We start from the raw sequence: 17,500 nt of genomic DNA, 5'->3' as shown, positions 1-17,500 counted from the left end.
CTGTGTATCTGTTTGTTAGTATGCAAGGGGGTGGGGAGAGAGGAAGTATCACTCCCAACTTAAAATTGGGAAGAAATGATATCTGTACGTTAAAGGTGATGCATAAAACACCACAGTATAATTATTTGCAAGGATGGAGCAGTTATTCAATGTTGAATTCAAGTAGGCGTAACGAAGCCTGAAACAACCCAGTTATCAATGGGACGCAAACCTATGACCTTGCATCTTTTATGCTTCCTACATGAACTGCAACAATCTTTTCACTTCCATTTAGAAAATCAGATTTCATATCCATGGTGGGGTAACAAACTTGCAAATGAACACCCCCAAAATGCCTCGATAGCTTACATTGTAGTGCTAGAGCGACTTCAGAAATCCTGTTTTGCTTGGCTATACATTGTAGATATCGTACAATACACTGTACATGATATGCCTCCCACATACTAAAGATGAAAATGTCAATGGTCTTTCAATGACTCTTGTGAATAAATTCGTATTTACATGTACTTTGTTATGACAATTATGACAAAGGCAAATGTGCAAACAAACAAAGTTCTAGCTTGTAAAATAGGCATTATGGGGCAATAAGTCTGTTTTGGTGTACAAGATCGACATGCAAGACGGCAATGAAAGGGAAAGGAGAACAAAACGCCCGTAGAAACACTTGCTCGATGTCCTCCAGACGCTTTTTTTTTGCCACCTGTATCTTATTTTGATCTCCATTGTCTCTGGAATTCAGTCACTTTCATGCTGTTCAGTAAAGATACAGATACATGTAAGTTAAGAGAAAAGGAGCCAGGAAATCAATTCGCTTTTTTGCAGTCTTCACATGTAGTACATCCCCTTCAAGTGAAGCTATGATCCTTGCAGTTATGAACGCAATTTATCAATTACGTAGAGAAGCCTGAACAATCCAGGACTTCAACGGGTTTTGAACCCTTGACCTGACTTTTACAGGTTTGTGGCCGTTGAGACGCTCTAACCGTCAGAACAAAATGATATATGAAATGAACGTCAGAAAATTCACCCCACGGACAAATAGCCACCACTTTCTGGACGATTAGCCCCCAGAGTGGGCTAATGGGTGGGAGCAGATTTTGACCAAATGTACGTTGAAGGTGCTTCTTTTATAGTCCTGCGAGTTGAATTGAATCATAATTATCGGTTAGAACGTCTCACCGGCATTCCGAGGTCACCTGTTCAAAACCTGTTGAAGTCCTGAACTTTTCAGGGTTCTCTACGCAATTGCTAAATTTTGATCAATAGTGACTTTTTGAGCCATGAACAAGCAAATACTGATAAAGTTAGTAGCCGATGTTTCAGAGTCATGGTGTCACATTCTCAAGACAAAGTGAGTAAATTAATGCGAAGATTTGGTTTCTGTACTTTTAAAAGTCTCTACAAATTAGTATAATAACAAAGGGCTCACAAGAATGCGATCGACTTGAGTCCGCGGTATTCAATTTGGCTGTGAAGCAATTCATATATTCCAAGCTATCAGACCAGCAGCGCACTCCATCAACTGAAATGACTACACCTACCGTCCGAGTTATCATACCATTTAAAGATAAGGCCCAAAGTTGCTAATTAAATGTATCTTTACATCTTTACTAAGAACCGACTACCTGAAAAGGAGCTTAAGCTATTCTTGGATTTCACATGACGTCACGGCCGCCATGTTGGTGTCCCCAAACAATGAAATGGCGCCCATGTTGGGGTCCTGATCCAATCGTCCAGGAATTGAAAGCTATTATTATGCTAACGTCTTATTTTGCTTTCGTTGAAAAACATGGCTGTTGATCACGTGAGTGAAACCCAAAAATAGAGGAGCCACTCTCTGGAACAGTCTACCCTGCAATCTAGGCAAGTGAAATCCCTGAATCGTTTAAAGCAATTGTTAAACCTTCATTTTAGTTAGTTAAGTTAGATACATATTTATTGTATTCAAATATTGTTAGGTACATGTAGTTGTATTTTATATTGTACTATAAAACCTGATGGATTTTTACTGTGTTAAAATAAAGATTTGATTTAATTTGATTTCGTGAAGAAACGTCTCACATACCTCAGCTCAAAAATTATAGGCCTCAATTCAGCTCAAGTTCACGAGCATAAGACTCAACAAAGATCTGAAATTTCGAGCACAGGTAGACAATCCTAAGGATACGAGAGCGTGTGACGTCACGTTATTTTGAGACAGTTGTAATGGCCGATTCAACTAATTGAGGAAAATGTTCCATAAAAGTTCACTGACCTACTTCTTTCTGCGTTGTCCTGACTGATTTGATGGGTTTTTGGGACGCTTTGATTTCCTCTTCAGATCACACGCATCGTCAACAATATAAATAGACAAGGCGTGCAACTTCCAAGACCACTCACGGCCGAGTGCCTCCGGGTCCCCAAGGTTGGGAGGCGAGCGACCTTTGGAAGTGGGTAAAATTCGGCTAAATTCTGGAGGCACTCGGCCGTGAGCGGCCTTGAAAGTTGCACGCCTTGTCTATTTATACTGTATGTGCTGACGCATAGGATCTGAAGAGAAAATCAAAGCGTCACAAAAACCCACCAAATCACTCAGGACAACGCAAAAAATTGTAGATGAGTGAACTTTATTTATCTGACTGTCCATAAAATGAATTTTCGAAAAGAAACATTGTGATTTGAAGTTTTTATGGAACATTTTCCTCGATTAGTTGAATCGGCAGTTACAACTGTCCCTCATCCTTAGGGTTGTCTGCCTGTGGTTCGAGAAGTCAAGCCAGCCTTTGTTAACCAACGATGCCTAGTGGTTACACTCGCGGCCACCTGCATGAACGCATTGATGAACACAAACAAAAATCTTTGTCAATTTTTAAACATTATTTGAATGTACATAACTCGAGAGTAACTACATGTCTTTCAGAACAATGTCACGTGCTTGCTAAATGCTCGAACAAATTTGATTGCCTAATTAAGGAGATGCTTTTTATACGAAAACTGAAACCATCCTTAAACATGCAAAGTGACTCGATTCGTGCCAAAAGCTAGTTTCTCCTAAAGAACTTGTGAGCCTTTGTTGTTATGCTAATTTGCAGACACTTTTAAAAGTACTGAAACCAAATCTTCGCATTGATTTATTCACTTTGCCTTGATAATGGTGTCACGATGACTCCGAAACGTCGGCTACTTACTTTATCAGTAATTGCTAAATTGTGTTCATAACTGCGAGGATCATAGCTCCACTTTATTTCATATCCGCAGTTCAATATATGATTCATTTCAAATATCATGTCGTTCATTTACAACCCCTTATTACTTGGATGGAAGCCTCATGTTACAACTCATTTGTTTTAAGGTGGTAATATCTGGATTATTGTTGGTGCTGTCTCGGCAGCGGTTGCCTTGGTGCTTATCATTGCAGTGATCGTTTGGTGTACATGTGTGCGCAAGAAAAAATGCTCAAATGAAACGAAGGGTCAGTATATTCACCTTACTCTTCGTATCCCTGTAGTGTTTTCCTCCATCTCGTTGTTTCAGGTGGTACATGTACAACAGTTCCCTTAGAAACTATCAATGATCCACGATGTATTTCATCATTCGTTTTTTATTTTTGCTTCCTTCTCTGGGATAAAGTGTATTTCGGTAATGAAATGTTTCATAACAAGGGGCAAAATCTGGGAGCAAAAAGACGAGGAAAAAACATGGAGTTTTTTTGGCTCTCTTTCGTGTAGCTAGCATACCCCATAACTACATGATAAGGTAGATGATTGAGCAGAACTTGACTGAGGGAAGGAAGGAACTTTATTTAAGTGTCTAATCTTCTAGCGCTGGAGCACTAATTGGGGACACTGTAAATTCAAATTAACAAGTCAACGCAAGTCAAATCAAATGTTGGTTTTTGAGGAGATGGGAAAACCGAAGTACCCGACGGAAAACCTCTCGGTGCAGAGTAGGGAACCGACAAACTCAACCCACATATGACGCCAAGTATCCGAAATTTCAAGGATTAAAAAAAAGTAAAAGAATGCATGTGTTCTTCGAATAAGAAGAAATTTGACTTTTTACAAAGAAGGCAACTAAAAATAACTACAGCTTTTTATTACCACAGAAAGGCATAAAGTAAATGAATGCATTTACAAGGTTATGTTATTACATGTAACTGGGCCCCTGCTTTCCTTTGGGTGCACCTTTGTTGGCTGCCGCACAACACGAACATTATCTTTCTCATGTTCACGCTTCATCATCACCACCACCAACGGTTGAGGTGCAAGGAGTGTTTTAATAATACTGTACACACAGTCACTCAATGCGACAGATCGTAGATATATATAATGCAGTACACAGTTAAACAGTTTTCTGAACTAAAATTATTATCATTATAATATTTTACGCACAATCATTCAGTCCTTTTATAAGGGTAAACTTGAGGAAATGAGCTTGTATCCAGTAGAGCAGGCAAGCAATGACGGGGTGGCACCTTACTGGCTGGGGGCTGCCCAGCTTAAGGCGGGCGGTAGCCACCCAATGAAGCTGCGAGGGCTTCTCCCACCATCAGACGAGACTCCTGGCACTCCTTCTTATGCCAATCAGTTGGAGCTTAGAACTGCCTCATCCCGTGTTTTACCGGAGTCTTGCAACACTGCTGGAGTGCCCTCTCCAGTTTGCGCTAATGCCTGGGTGGGAAGATAAGGAGATGCTGGGCTGCCCATACAACAGTGTCCCCCTCTCGGTGTAACTGGCTGGGTCCAAGAGAAAGGAAGAACCAATACAACTTGGGGCTAGTTCCACTGCAGAAGCTGCCGGAAGGAAGTGCTGAGCACCTGCCATCCGCCTTAAGGGCTCCACCTCGGATTTTTCCTTGAGGTTTACTCCTGAAGCCTTCCTAAGATCAGGTATAGGGCAAGGCAGCGGAGGTTTGAAATCAGGGTTGACCTTCTCATAGATGGGCTGCCTTCACAGGCCAAGAGCCCCATCTACCCTGGGCAACTGGTTTTAAGGTGCCAGTGGCTTCGCCTTCGCCCCTTCGCCTGTCGGTGGTGCCAGTTCCACCAGGCGGAGGCCAGAAGTTGGACTTAGCTGACAGAGGCTCTTAGAGTCTCATGCCATTGGGAGCATTTTGAGAGGTTGTGAGAGCCCAGCCTCACAACTCATTCCCCGGCTATAAGAGCCTTACAGAACCTATAGGTAATAGAATTCACAGTCATTAATTGATGGTTGTATTTCATCAATTATACATTCATTGCATTAAATAGTATCTGTCATGAGACGTATTGGACATTATCTTCGGCTCAGGGTTTCCGTTTGAGGCTGGAGGTCAGGTCGTTGTCCATTCCATTTCCGGTACTTTGATGCCAATATATTAAGGGGTTTGTTTTGTTTTGTATGTTTTTATTGTCTGTTTACACCTACAAAGCTTTTTATACTTCTTATATGCATGCATATAATTATATATTCACTATTTCAGTTTTACAGTTCACTTGATAATGACCGAAGTATGGTCGAAACGTCGTCTTTTACCGTTGATTTTTCTCGTTGAAAGTGAACTCCAGCCTTGCCTGGGAAACTGAGTGTTAGGTTCCTGAAACACTGGAAACAGCGTTCCTGAGTGTTAAAAAAAATGATACCCCTAGGTAGCTTGCGCCTATACGGCGCTCACAAGGCGCCTTGCAATGGCAAGAAATTTTACGTTCGGTGCTTTCAAAAATATGTCCGCTACTTCACAGAATTGTCGAAAACTCTGATCAGCTTTGAAAGGAAAACAGCAAGTGCTAATTAATGAATAGCAGCAGAAAATAAGATTCGTGTATGTGCTATTACAAGGAACTTGAGGTGTAGTCTCATCAGTGAATAACCAATTGTGTCAACGAGCAGTCATTGTCATAGATAAGAAGTGCTACTAAATAGTTGATTGACAGGTTGATTGACTTGGCGATGTGAATGGCTGGTCAAGCGGTGCTTTTTTGAACTTTTTATTGATAAGATGTTGAAATGACCCTGTGAATCGTCTTAGTGACCCTGATTGCGATTCAGAAACCGGCCTGCCTTTAGCCGAACCTTCATAACGTCTAGACTACCAATTAATCCATATCGTTCGAGTTCTTGCGATTTATTATTGCACAAAACAACATAATCTTCTGGGAGCATTCTTCGGCTAATAGGTGTTATAAACCCCACTATTTTGCCATTCCATGATTTGATTTGCTTTCATTGTTAATTTCAGTTTACAGTGTCCCCAATTAGTGCTCCGGCGCTGCACGACTAGACACTCAAATAAAGTTCCTTTCCTTTCCTTTCTTTCCTTTTTGTACTTATTGGAAATCTGATCTTCTTTTGTTAGGCGTTGCTGGAAAGAAAAGGTAGGTATTATGGTACTTTTCTTTCTTTTTTTTTTTCCATTGAACATATATATAGGAGGTCTGGCTCAACGTTATGGGGAAAGTTGCAGTGTCCTGTAAATGCTTAGTACTGTATCAGTCACTGTGTTGAATCAAGGGCGCAAATCGTTAAAATAGTATAAATGTTTATAGTGAAAAGAAACAAGACTTGACAAATCGTGGAAGGCTGTTTTCTTTGTTAAGGAAAAAATGGCAGGGGAGGGGCAGGCGTATAGTGTCACCTGCCTTGTGGCGGAAAAGATACTGACGAACATTTCCCATCATCGGAAACATTTAAATTAATGTTGCTTTTTAAAAAAAGGTGTTTTCGAAACGACCTTCTCCTGCGAGAAGTTTGCAACGAATCTTTGTAGGTACGAGATCGCGATGGTCCAATTCTCAAATGGTGACGCACAACGAAAAGGAGCTTGTAAGAGATCTTTTGTTCTCGCCCACCCAAAAATTGGTGATGACGTAACTTGAAATTCACCTATTTGGTTCCCTCCCGTATCCTTTTCGGTTCTCCCATAGAAGAACTCGCCTGTCCGAAATGATATTTCATTTCTTTCATTCCAATTACTTAAAAAAGGAAAAGAAAGAAATAGTATTCAGAAACGCAGGAAAAATTTGAAGAACTAACATGTTTGCGTACTCTTCGACGTGTCGTTAGGCCATACAAGGTTGCAGAAGATAAAGATAGAAGAATTTATTACGTGAGTTTTGAAAGCGAAAATGCAAAATGAGTTAATAGACTGTATATGATACTGTTTTTTTCGATTGCTGAAAGACATTTAGCCATTTCCAGCAAGTTAAAGCATGGGTTTATTTTTTTCACATCGTAGAAAAACCTGTATTTTCGAGGTTAATCAATTAATGTACTCGTTTCCTATATCTATTTTACTTATTGATTGTAACAGGTGAAGTGTCATTTGTAATTGCTCTAAGCGATCATTCTCGCCAAAAGTCATTGCAAGCACTGTTCAAAACATGTGTTTCAGAAATTTCCCAATTATTCTTCCATCTTGTGCAGGAAATGGTATGGTTAACTCGTCAGGCTCACCAGCTTGATCGCCCATATGTGGTAGAGCAATTCGGTGCAATCGCATTGCCGTGGATTTGAGTTCCTTAATTGACTGCCTAAGTGTGATGGTAGAGTAATTGTAAAGTAATTAAAGGTGAAGTCACTTTATTTAATGCCGTTAGTTCCTTAAGTTACGAAACTGGTATCAATGGAAGCCGACGGTGAAGGATAGTTAAAGCTACACGGATCAGAGGAATGTCGAAACTGACGTTAAAGTCACCGAGGATCGAACCGGGGCCTCTCGCTCCAAAAGCCGTGCACTAACGAACGGAGTTGAAGATAAATGAACTTCAAGTACACTAACGGTTACGAAGGCAATTTAACCCGGGGGCTTCTTTTATTTTCAGAATGAAGATGCGATGGAAGAGCTTAATCCTACTAACAATCCACCAAGTAGTTCTAATCAACAGCGAAGAATCCCCATTGAACCTGCATACATGCCCTTACAAGGGACCTCCCATTATGAAATAAGACCAAGTAGCCCTAATATCTCCCCTTGGAATGATGAATATGCTGCACCCCTTGATATAAGAACAAGGTCATGGGAAGTAACACGAGAAGACGTGAAAGTGGAGAAAATCATTGGTAAAGGTGCTTTTGGCCAGGTTGCCAAAGGAACGGCAAAGAACCTTCCATTCCATTCTGACACAACAACTGTGGCTGTTAAAATGCTGAAAGGTAAAAGTCTTTTTTCTTAATAGCTTTGCTTTAGCAACAAACGGTCAGTCCTTCGTTATGTAGAGAACAAACACGTGTAATCCGCGAATATGGCTACGGCGTACTTTGAGAGAGATTTTCTGTTATTTCTTACACTTTTGTGTTTGGCAATAATTTACTTGAATTTGACCTCGAACGCACGAACACAAGAATGAGTCCTGATAACAGGAACACGCAGTACAATTAATGCGAATTTACCTTTGTTTTTAATGCTTATTTGATTTAGCTAACGCTCCTGAGTCAGACAAGAGAGACTTGAAATCCGAACTTGAGCTGATGAAGACCCTCAAGCCTCATCCACATGTTATCAAACTATTGGGATGCGTCACTGAAACTGGTAAATGCATCTATGGATTATACTATGATGCTGCTACTATAGAAAAAAAAAGCTTTTCTCTATGAATGCTCACTTGTTCAAAACTGCAAAACAGTTCCCACCTTAATCTCGTCTCAGCATTACTAACTTCGTACTAACCGAGCGCGGGGGCCGTTCTGGGGAATATTGGCTCGAGGTCGTGGCAGTACGGACCGAGCGCAGCGAGGTCCATACAAAAACGACCGAGGGCCAATATTCCCCAGTACGGCTCGAGCTAGCTCGGTTAGTAGGAAGTTAGTAAACCACGAGGCGAGGCCGAGTAGTTCATCTTAGACCCAAAAAAAACACGACATCTGAGTTACTGAACGGCTTCAAGAGCACTCCACAGAAAGTGTGTCGGACGAAAGGTTTAAATTTAAATGGTGGGTGGAGAACAGCAGCATACTAGAAAAAGAAGCTAAGCTTTATTATTATGCTTTATGTAAAAAATTCAAATGAAGAATGCTTTATCAGTTTGTTAACGTTCAGGTGCGTGCCACAATCTTTCGGTGGTTTCATAGGCTGTTTCGATCGATAATTATGAATGAATTTTTGAAATATTTATGTCACTACGTGTCCATGCTTCCGTTGTCAAAGACGTTTGTTAAATTACCTGTATGCGGCTTTTAAAGGAAATCCATCGTCATCTTGAGTAGGAGAAGGAGCTTTCACAAGGCAGATAAAACCAGGTCAATAAAACGCTGCGGGAAACAATGGCTTGGGAAATTAGTTGGATGGAGTGCGAATATATTATGTAATGTTGCAGTTGACCTAAAAACAGATTTGTCATTTCTTTTTATAAGCTAAGCTAACCCTTGGCATCACCAATAAACTGAACTGACCGTAGTCAATTGCTGCATTTTAGCATTCCGAATGAAGACTCATAGAAATAGTTTAATTTTATTCTGGTTTATTCAGTGAAACTTGCCAAATCTTCCTAAAATTAAAATACTCGTCAGCAATATAACATGACGGAATCACAAACCTAGTCAAAAATAGATCAGAGGAGATGAGGGAACTGTTCATATGGACAAACAAAAGGACCCATAGAGATAATACCTGTTGAATAAATGTCATAATATTTCTCGTAGACCGCCTATTGGTGCTGATCGAGTATGTCCCTTATGGTGATCTGTTGGGTTACCTGAGAAAGAGCCGCGGATTGAATGACACTTACTACAAAGACCCAGATATCAAACCCCAAACCAGTCTTACGTCGCAACAGCTGATGAAATTTGCTTGGCAAATCGCTGATGGAATGAGCTACTTATCGTTAAGAAAGGCAAGTATGACTGTAATGGATTTCAGCAGTTAATACAGCAAACACAATTAGCAGTTTATATAGCACTTAGTATGCAGGCGACCCGTTGGCTTAGGTGGTTTTGCTTCAAACTACCGAGCGGGAGGTTGCAGGATCAAACCTCTGGCCATACCAACACTCAGGGTCTTTAATTAACTGAGGAGAAAGTGCTGCCTTTGTAATGACTCCTAAAATAGGTCAAACTCTCTATTAATATCAGATTAGGACGATAAACCGTAAGCCCTATCTCACAACCCTTCAATGTTTATAACCCAGTGGGACGTAAAAGAACACACACACGCACACACTATTCGGAAAGGGTAGGTGTTATGGTCTGTCGTCTGTGGTATATCTTGGTTGGGAGGGTAATGCGTGGCGATACTAGATGCACCAAGATGCTCTAAAAATGAAAGGGTAAAGAAAGATATGATATGATGTCTATGATATGATATTAGTCTTGTTTATGGAGTCATTAGTATAAGCCTGATTAATAGCAATATTAGCATCTGTTATCAACCATAAGGTTGTTGCCATTGCATATTATGAAATAATTAGGATAGTACCCGCACTCTCATAGGTCAATAGCTGTGTTTAGATGAGAGTATGGAAACACGGCTGTGACATCACACGAATTGTGATTGGTTATGTAGTCAGACGCGCGTTTTGATTGGCTGGTAGGAAATATGTGCGCGCATCAAGAAAATCTGTTTTAATCAAGACGTAAAAAAAACCAGCATTTTCCTAAATTTGCCGAATTATCTTTGAGAAATATTTTATAAAAGCAATAAAGGACGTTTTCCGAGTTTCCATAGCCTCATCTAAACACTCGGGAGAGTTGGGAGTTCTCGACAGTTCTGCAAACCCTCGACACGCACGAATAACTGTCTCTAACTCCCCCAACTCCCCCAACTCCCCCTCGTGTTTACATGAGGCTATGGAAACAAGGAAAACGTCCTCTGTTTAACAAATAGATTCCATGTTGCCGTGCGTCTGTTCAGTAATAGATCACAGATGACGTCAGAATGTAGTAAGAACAAAAAAGTGGTTTGAATTGCTGTCTCGAATTCTCCCAACTCCCCCTCGTGTTTAGATGAGGCTATGGAAACACGGAAAACGTCCTCTACTGCTTAATTGGCGATGCCATTGTAAATTCTATTATCGTTGCTGCTGTAGTCACACTTGCATTTGCCCGTCATTCCCATGCTCACTGGAATCGCTACTGCCACATCTCCAGTAACACTGATACTTCATGTCATTGCTAGTGTCATTGTAAGTGTCATTAACGTCGTCAAAACTGCTATAGCCGCAACCACTCAATGTTTTTATTCACTTTCAAATTTATTGCAACTAGCCAATAATTTGAAAAATGCTTCATTTCAGATCATACACCGAGATCTTGCTGCTCGTAATGTGCTGGTTGGAGAAACAGAGACATGCAAAGTAACAGACTTTGGAATGGCTAGAGATGTGCAACAGGAAAACATTTATGAAAGGAAGACAAGGGTAACAATACGTTTCAAACTAGAACATAAAAAAGTATAGAAAGCTCGAGCTTACAACTTGACACGTGTTCAACTTTAACGGAGAAAAAACGTCAAATGACGTGGTTTTTGTTGCAAGTCGTAACAATAAAACCGTTAAGTATAATCCATTTTGCTTGTTATCTTCATCTGCCAGGGTCGGTTGCCAGTTAAGTGGACAGCGTATGAATCGCTACTGTATGGAATATACACCACAAAGAGCGACGTGTAAGTACACTGACTCGTTTTCGCTTCAATGTTGAAAAGCGATGTTTCGTCTAAAATCGACGTTACCTACCATTCGACCATGTGTGACCTTAAATTTATACAAAAGGACAAGTCTGAGCTGATTTCCCTTTTTCAACAGATGGAGTTATGGAGTTGTTCTTTATGAAATCTTTACCGTAGGTGAGAATCTGTGCATGCAATAGTTTGCTGTTTTACCTTCTTCGAGATCATATCTACAAGTACTGTAAAATTCTGATTTTTGATTCGACGTTACATATTGCAAATGGCCCACGTACTTGATATGGTCAGAAATGCACGCAATTAGAAGCACGCCGATTTCAATAGGCACGAAGTGTCCCCTTGCTCTTTTCCATAATATCAACATCACTTCTGTCTCGGTATACAGACAACTAACGCCACGAAGTGTCCCTCAAATACTGTTCCTAAAGTAAAGGTAAACTGTTGCATTTACCCTGAGCTAAAAATAACTGTAACCTATACACTTATCTTATTGTTAGAAATAGGTAGCAATGGCTTAGCCTTAAAGGGACACTTCGTGTTGGATGTCAAAATTGAGTGTCAAGTGCCCACTTGAGTATAGCTATTCAGATTTGCCCGATAGATTCTCTGTAAGAATCGATTTTGGGAAAGGAGGATTAACCTTAAGCCAGCTGATTAAAGAGAAAACCAAATCTTAACTACGATATTGCAACCTCGTTCCCAGGGTCTCTCTTCTCTGCCTCCCTCCATTGTCGTTGACATTGTCGTTGACAATGGAGGCAAGCAGAGAAGAGAGACCCTGGGAACGAGGTTGAGGATATTTGCCATAGACCACAGACTCAGAGTGGGGAATTAGGATTCAACGGTATCCTAATCTAAGTCATAAATGTGTTTTGTCTTCATGACTAGCAGTGGATGGAAAGCTAACAGGGATGCTGGGTGAGGGTAAAGATTTCCTCCTCTTTCTTTTTTTCTTCCAAGGTGGTTCTCCATATCCACGGATGGATGGCAAGAAAATTGCAAGTTTGCTTCAAGAAGGTTACAAAATGCCGAAACCACAACACGTTGACAATGACTTGTAAGAAAATTCCCCTTCTATTTGTTTCTAAACTCTGCTTTGTTTATCTTCTACTTCCACGTCATTTAGTTCAAGGGTGTCGCAAAAAAAGTTTAACGTGGAAAAATAATCGCTCGCCAACTGCCAAATGCTCTTTAGCACACTACTTTCATTTGAAACATATGCAAGACCTTAACCAGAACCGTAACCATAAAGTAATACATGAAGTTCTTAACAGGCTTAATGCCCCCGTCCACACGTAGCGTATACGAATCGTATACGACCGTCCACACGTATCCGATTCGTATCCGGACATCGGAAAGGATTAGTCAACAGAGCATGCGCATTACAAAGAAAGCTGATACTGTGACGTCAGCGTATACAAAAATATACGGATACGAGCGTCCACACGTATCCGGATACACAGCGTATACAGAGATTTCCACTCTGGAGAGCGTATACAGAAATCTCCGGATACACCGAGCGTATACGGCGGACACGTGTGGACGCTAGGTGTATCCGCGTAAAAAAATTTGCGGATACAAAAATCTCCGGATACGTGTGGACGGGGCCTAAGTAGACACCTTTTGACACATTGTGACATGCATGGGAAGTACCATTTTCTTTTTATGCATTTGTATTGGACATGCATCGAGAGTCACTTTATTCTATCGTCTCGAGTCGCAAAGTAATAGATTCACTCGTTTGGGTTTACGTTGTCAAAACCAAGAGATTATCATGGTAAGAGTGAATCCCTCATATAGGCCTTATACCCAAGGTAATCCCTTTTAAGTTATTTTTAGACATGGTGGACAGTTCTTCCGAGGACGTTACTCGCGCGATGCGTGGACTTCCTAAGCGACTTTCTCGAAACTACCCGAGAGAAATGGCGGGAAATTTGGTGAAAAGTCGTTTAAATGTTTTGATTTTCAAAAGATTCTTCGTTGCACTCTCAGCTGTCTTTTTGTTCGGCTGGGTCTTCGTTTGCTTTGTGCTCTTTGGCTCTTCATTATGTTGCCGTTTATCCGGTTTTAGGGAATTTAATGAGCAAACCTCAACGGCAACGGCAACGAGTACAATGGCTGTGTAAGCGAGGGTTATAAGTCTTTGTTCATTTCTTTGCTGTTCTTTACAAAACAACGTGACATGATGGCGGCGAGCGTCTTTCTGCACATTCCACTTTCATCTAGATGCGTTGTGTTTCGGCGTTTGTTCCCTTTTCACTCATGTTTTTCTACTCATTTCTCTGCCGTTCATTTAGTTACTGTTCTTGCAGGGTAAATCTGTCTCTTATTTAAACTCCTATTAAAGTTTCCAAATGTATTAAAACATAGCGAGAGCTGAAGCTCCTTTGCCTGTAATTAAAATATCAAAAAGGCCTCCTCACAGCGTTGGAGGTTTTCCTTCGCTTTGAAACGAAAAGAACCGAAACATAAACAAATCCTCGAAAACATCCATGCAACGCGCGAGTAACATCCGTGCTAGAACCGGGGACCATGTTTAAAAATAACTTAAGAGGGATTATCTTAGGAGGCTTTATCACAGTAAATGTCATTATTTAGCCTCGAATGACCGAAAATAATATTGTAAAGTTACGTAATCGAAATCTCTCATTTGGATACCCGTAACATTTGCATTCAAAGCCTTATAGCTTGATAAATAAAATTTGACTCAACACGACTCATTTTAGGACAAAGTAAGGTAACAATGTAATGAACTTATTCCCAAGGTATCAAATCATGATGAATTGCTGGCAAAATGAACCTGAAGCCAGACCGTCATTTGCTGATTTAACACAACAGCTAAAAGGCATGGAAAACCAGCATAAGGTCAGATTCTTTATGATATTTTGAGTTGCAAGCCAACAGCCAATTTCCAATGCCCTGTGAATTAATTCAGAGGCCTTATAGGCATTTATCAATACCCTTTTTTACAATGACTGCTAAAATTCTCGCCCGGTCATTAGCTAATTTTTATTTTCAATTTATAATTTATGCGATAATGACGCGATATTGCTCTCGTCAGATTGAAGTTTCTGGCATTTTTGTCTCTCGTTCGTCTCGTGTTTTGACTTAATTTTGACCCCTCTGCCTTTTTGTTATTGTAAAAAACAAATTGATGACAGTTTTTCATTCGTCTGTCCTGTTATTGATCATGAATTTCGTCATAACATTGTCAAAGTATTTGTGGATCCACGAGGCGATTGCCGAGTGGATCCGTAGACTACTTTGACAATGTTATGACGAAATTCATGATCAATAACAGGACAGACGAATGAAAAACTGACATCAATTTGTTAATTGCATTAACGTCCTAGTCCTTAAGAATTATGACACAAACAAAATATGACCAAGCTGTGATTTTTGACGTTAAAGGCTCAGAATCATGTCCCAGTATCAATTGAAGGCACTGAATGTGGTCCTTTAATTTGAACGTGTTGGCCGTAAATAATCGTAGAGCTTTGATTGGTGCTTGCTCGTTTTTGTGGTGTATTTTAAGTAAGTTAAAATAAAATCGGTGACAAAAATACTTTGGTCAATCGGACGCAAAATGATGAGTCATAACGAAAAATCTTCAATCACCGTACAGATAACCATAATTTGCTTAACTAAACAAAAAAGCAAATCGAATCGATGGTGTTTTATGATCACTTTGGGACCACAAAAAGGCTGCAGTTTCTCTGTCTTACCAAACAGCAATATGGTCACCTTGACGTGATGTAAGAGTTCTTCGAACAGGTGGCAGTAGCAAGATGTGAGAAACGTATGGGACGTATAAGTTCTTTTTTGAACAAGAGGGGGGGGGGGGGGTGGGGTGGGGTGGTAGGAATCTTTTTGTGATGTTATTTTATAAACTAAAGAGGAAAAAACATTTCTCAATATGTTCTTTTTCCTTTCTATTGCAGAGGCTGCTCAACATGCATATTTACGACAATGATCTGTACGCAAAATTGGAGGACTTGAACGCCTAAAATGAAAAGCAACCTGACTTCCTTTGTTTTCCAAAAGGACGTTTAATCTCTTCGTCCTCACCATTGACTTTGACAATAATTTTCCTTTCAAATAACCCAAACTGAATCAGCATCTAACTTTCTTTTTACTGATTTAGTTAAATTAATCTCTTTGCCCTTTAGCGTGCAGTTTTTTGCCATTCATTTCCTCGAGATTCTGCATTTAAAGCGCTGTTAAAGGGGCACTGTCATGAGCTGCGCATGATCGAGTTTGTTTGATCTCGCGCTCACAGAACATTCTAGCCGCCATTATGGATGGATTCACGCGTGAGTCACGTATATTCGCAGTTAATGAATTCTATGTCAAACATAGCGCTCAGAATTTAATATTTACCTGTCAGGAAGAACTTTCCTGATCAATAAACTTTTGTAAATGCGAAAGTGCTTTCATTAAAAAGCGAAATTACTGTCGCCGCACGCTTCGTAGCCAGCATCGAATTTAGCTTGCAGCCAGGCGTGAAAAATTCTTTGCTTCAGATAAATACGATTGTGCGTGTTATTCCACTCCTTAAGGTATTCTTTACGATCGGTTTAAGTCTTCCTTTTTCTCCTGGAGCTTCTCCTTAGTCCACCATAGCCCCAGGAACTGGGGATTAGCGCAGTAGTGAAAAAAAATGGTTGCTAATCTATTTTTAACTTGTCGCAATTTCTACACAAAAACGTGATCCTCGAGGGTAACTTGAATATTGTAATTTTTATCAAAGGAGAAATGAATTATCTTAACCCATAAAATAATTTTGGTTAGGTGTACGTAAGAAGTAGAGAAAAAAGACTAGAATTTTGGGAGGTAATCGAAGTGATATGAAACACTTGGTGGTCGGTGGGAAGCACTTTTCTTTTCAATTACAGGAAGCTAAGGTCCTTAAAACGGCAACTTAAAAGCTATGCATACTTATTAAAATGGACTTATCACAAAGTATCGAAACGTACAATCATTGGTACAAGCACATCTTTGACGAGACTTAAATTTGTAAATATACAAGACATTCTTCTTGGAGCAAATGTGATTTTGACACACTTATTCACAGATTAGCCATAGTTAAGTCTCATCCCATGGAGATGAAAACTCACTCTTTCAAACATTACAAATGTCCTAAGGTCTCGTCATAGGTTCGAGGTTTAAGTTTTTCAAAAAGTTCCTAATTCAGCGGTATTTACGCTATGAGAATGAAATAAACATAATTTTATTGGTCCTTGAAAGTAGTTTTGGATCCGAAAAAGTATCCTTTTGTTTGAACGTTACTTTTTCTAGGTTCTCAAAGCAAACAGGTAGTCCTATTCTACGGGCTTAAGATACAAGGGATTTTAAATTTTGCTGAAATTTTCTTAACGAATCGATTTTGAAATAGATTTTCAGCTAATCGGATTCGGTGGTTTTTGATATGTTGCGTTTTGCATTCTTAATCTTTCATCAAAGTTAAAACATTTTTCTACAATTGTACTGTTTGAGGTCTCCTAATAGGCTCCGGATAATATGAAATTTCCGAAAATCGTTTGTTTTTTTGCAGAAATATAAACATTATGACTTAGAGTATTGATTTGTAAAAGATTTATGTACATCAAATTTTGTAAAAGCCCCGAAAAAACACATTTACAGAGTTACGGCAAAATCACGACTTGACCATGATCACTGTTTTCTGTCCTAAGAGTCGTCCTTAGCTATAATTCAAATAGTTTTCGTCCGTTTTGGTGTCAGTGTTTTTCAATTTTATACCATGCTTATTCTAAATTCCAGTGAAAAACACTATTTTCAATTTTCATAGGAATTGTCAATAAATTGAGGTATTTTGAAGACGTGTTTACAATTATGTGCTCATCCGCGCTAGATAGTTGCTACCACACGCATTGTTAATTTAGAACTATCGAAGGCGGCATGTGCTAG

The 17,500-nt window shown here is 39.8% G+C and overlaps 1 protein-coding gene across 1 annotated transcript in view; it reads left to right on the top strand.

The window, feature by feature from the left end:
• Positions 1 to 16,537, top strand: part of LOC138029741 (fibroblast growth factor receptor 1-like) — a 28,295-nt gene extending 11,758 nt beyond the window's left edge. Inside the window, exons 8-19 of the mRNA XM_068877517.1 lie at positions 3,332 to 3,451; positions 6,314 to 6,332; positions 7,021 to 7,063; positions 7,779 to 8,109; positions 8,375 to 8,485; positions 9,595 to 9,785; positions 11,184 to 11,306; positions 11,481 to 11,551; positions 11,691 to 11,731; positions 12,533 to 12,629; positions 14,338 to 14,437; positions 15,514 to 16,537. Coding sequence (XP_068733618.1) covers positions 3,332 to 3,451; positions 6,314 to 6,332; positions 7,021 to 7,063; positions 7,779 to 8,109; positions 8,375 to 8,485; positions 9,595 to 9,785; positions 11,184 to 11,306; positions 11,481 to 11,551; positions 11,691 to 11,731; positions 12,533 to 12,629; positions 14,338 to 14,437; positions 15,514 to 15,579 — 1,313 coding nt within the window. The 3' untranslated portion in view covers positions 15,580 to 16,537. The remainder of the gene's footprint in view (positions 1 to 3,331; positions 3,452 to 6,313; positions 6,333 to 7,020; positions 7,064 to 7,778; positions 8,110 to 8,374; positions 8,486 to 9,594; positions 9,786 to 11,183; positions 11,307 to 11,480; positions 11,552 to 11,690; positions 11,732 to 12,532; positions 12,630 to 14,337; positions 14,438 to 15,513) is intronic.
• Positions 16,538 to 17,500: the final 963 nt, after the last annotated feature.

This window comes from Montipora capricornis, chromosome 13 (assembly GCF_036669925.1).
Source record: "Montipora capricornis isolate CH-2021 chromosome 13, ASM3666992v2, whole genome shotgun sequence".
NCBI lineage: Eukaryota > Metazoa > Cnidaria > Anthozoa > Scleractinia > Acroporidae > Montipora > Montipora capricornis.
This window is presented reverse-complemented; position numbering and strand designations above follow the sequence as displayed.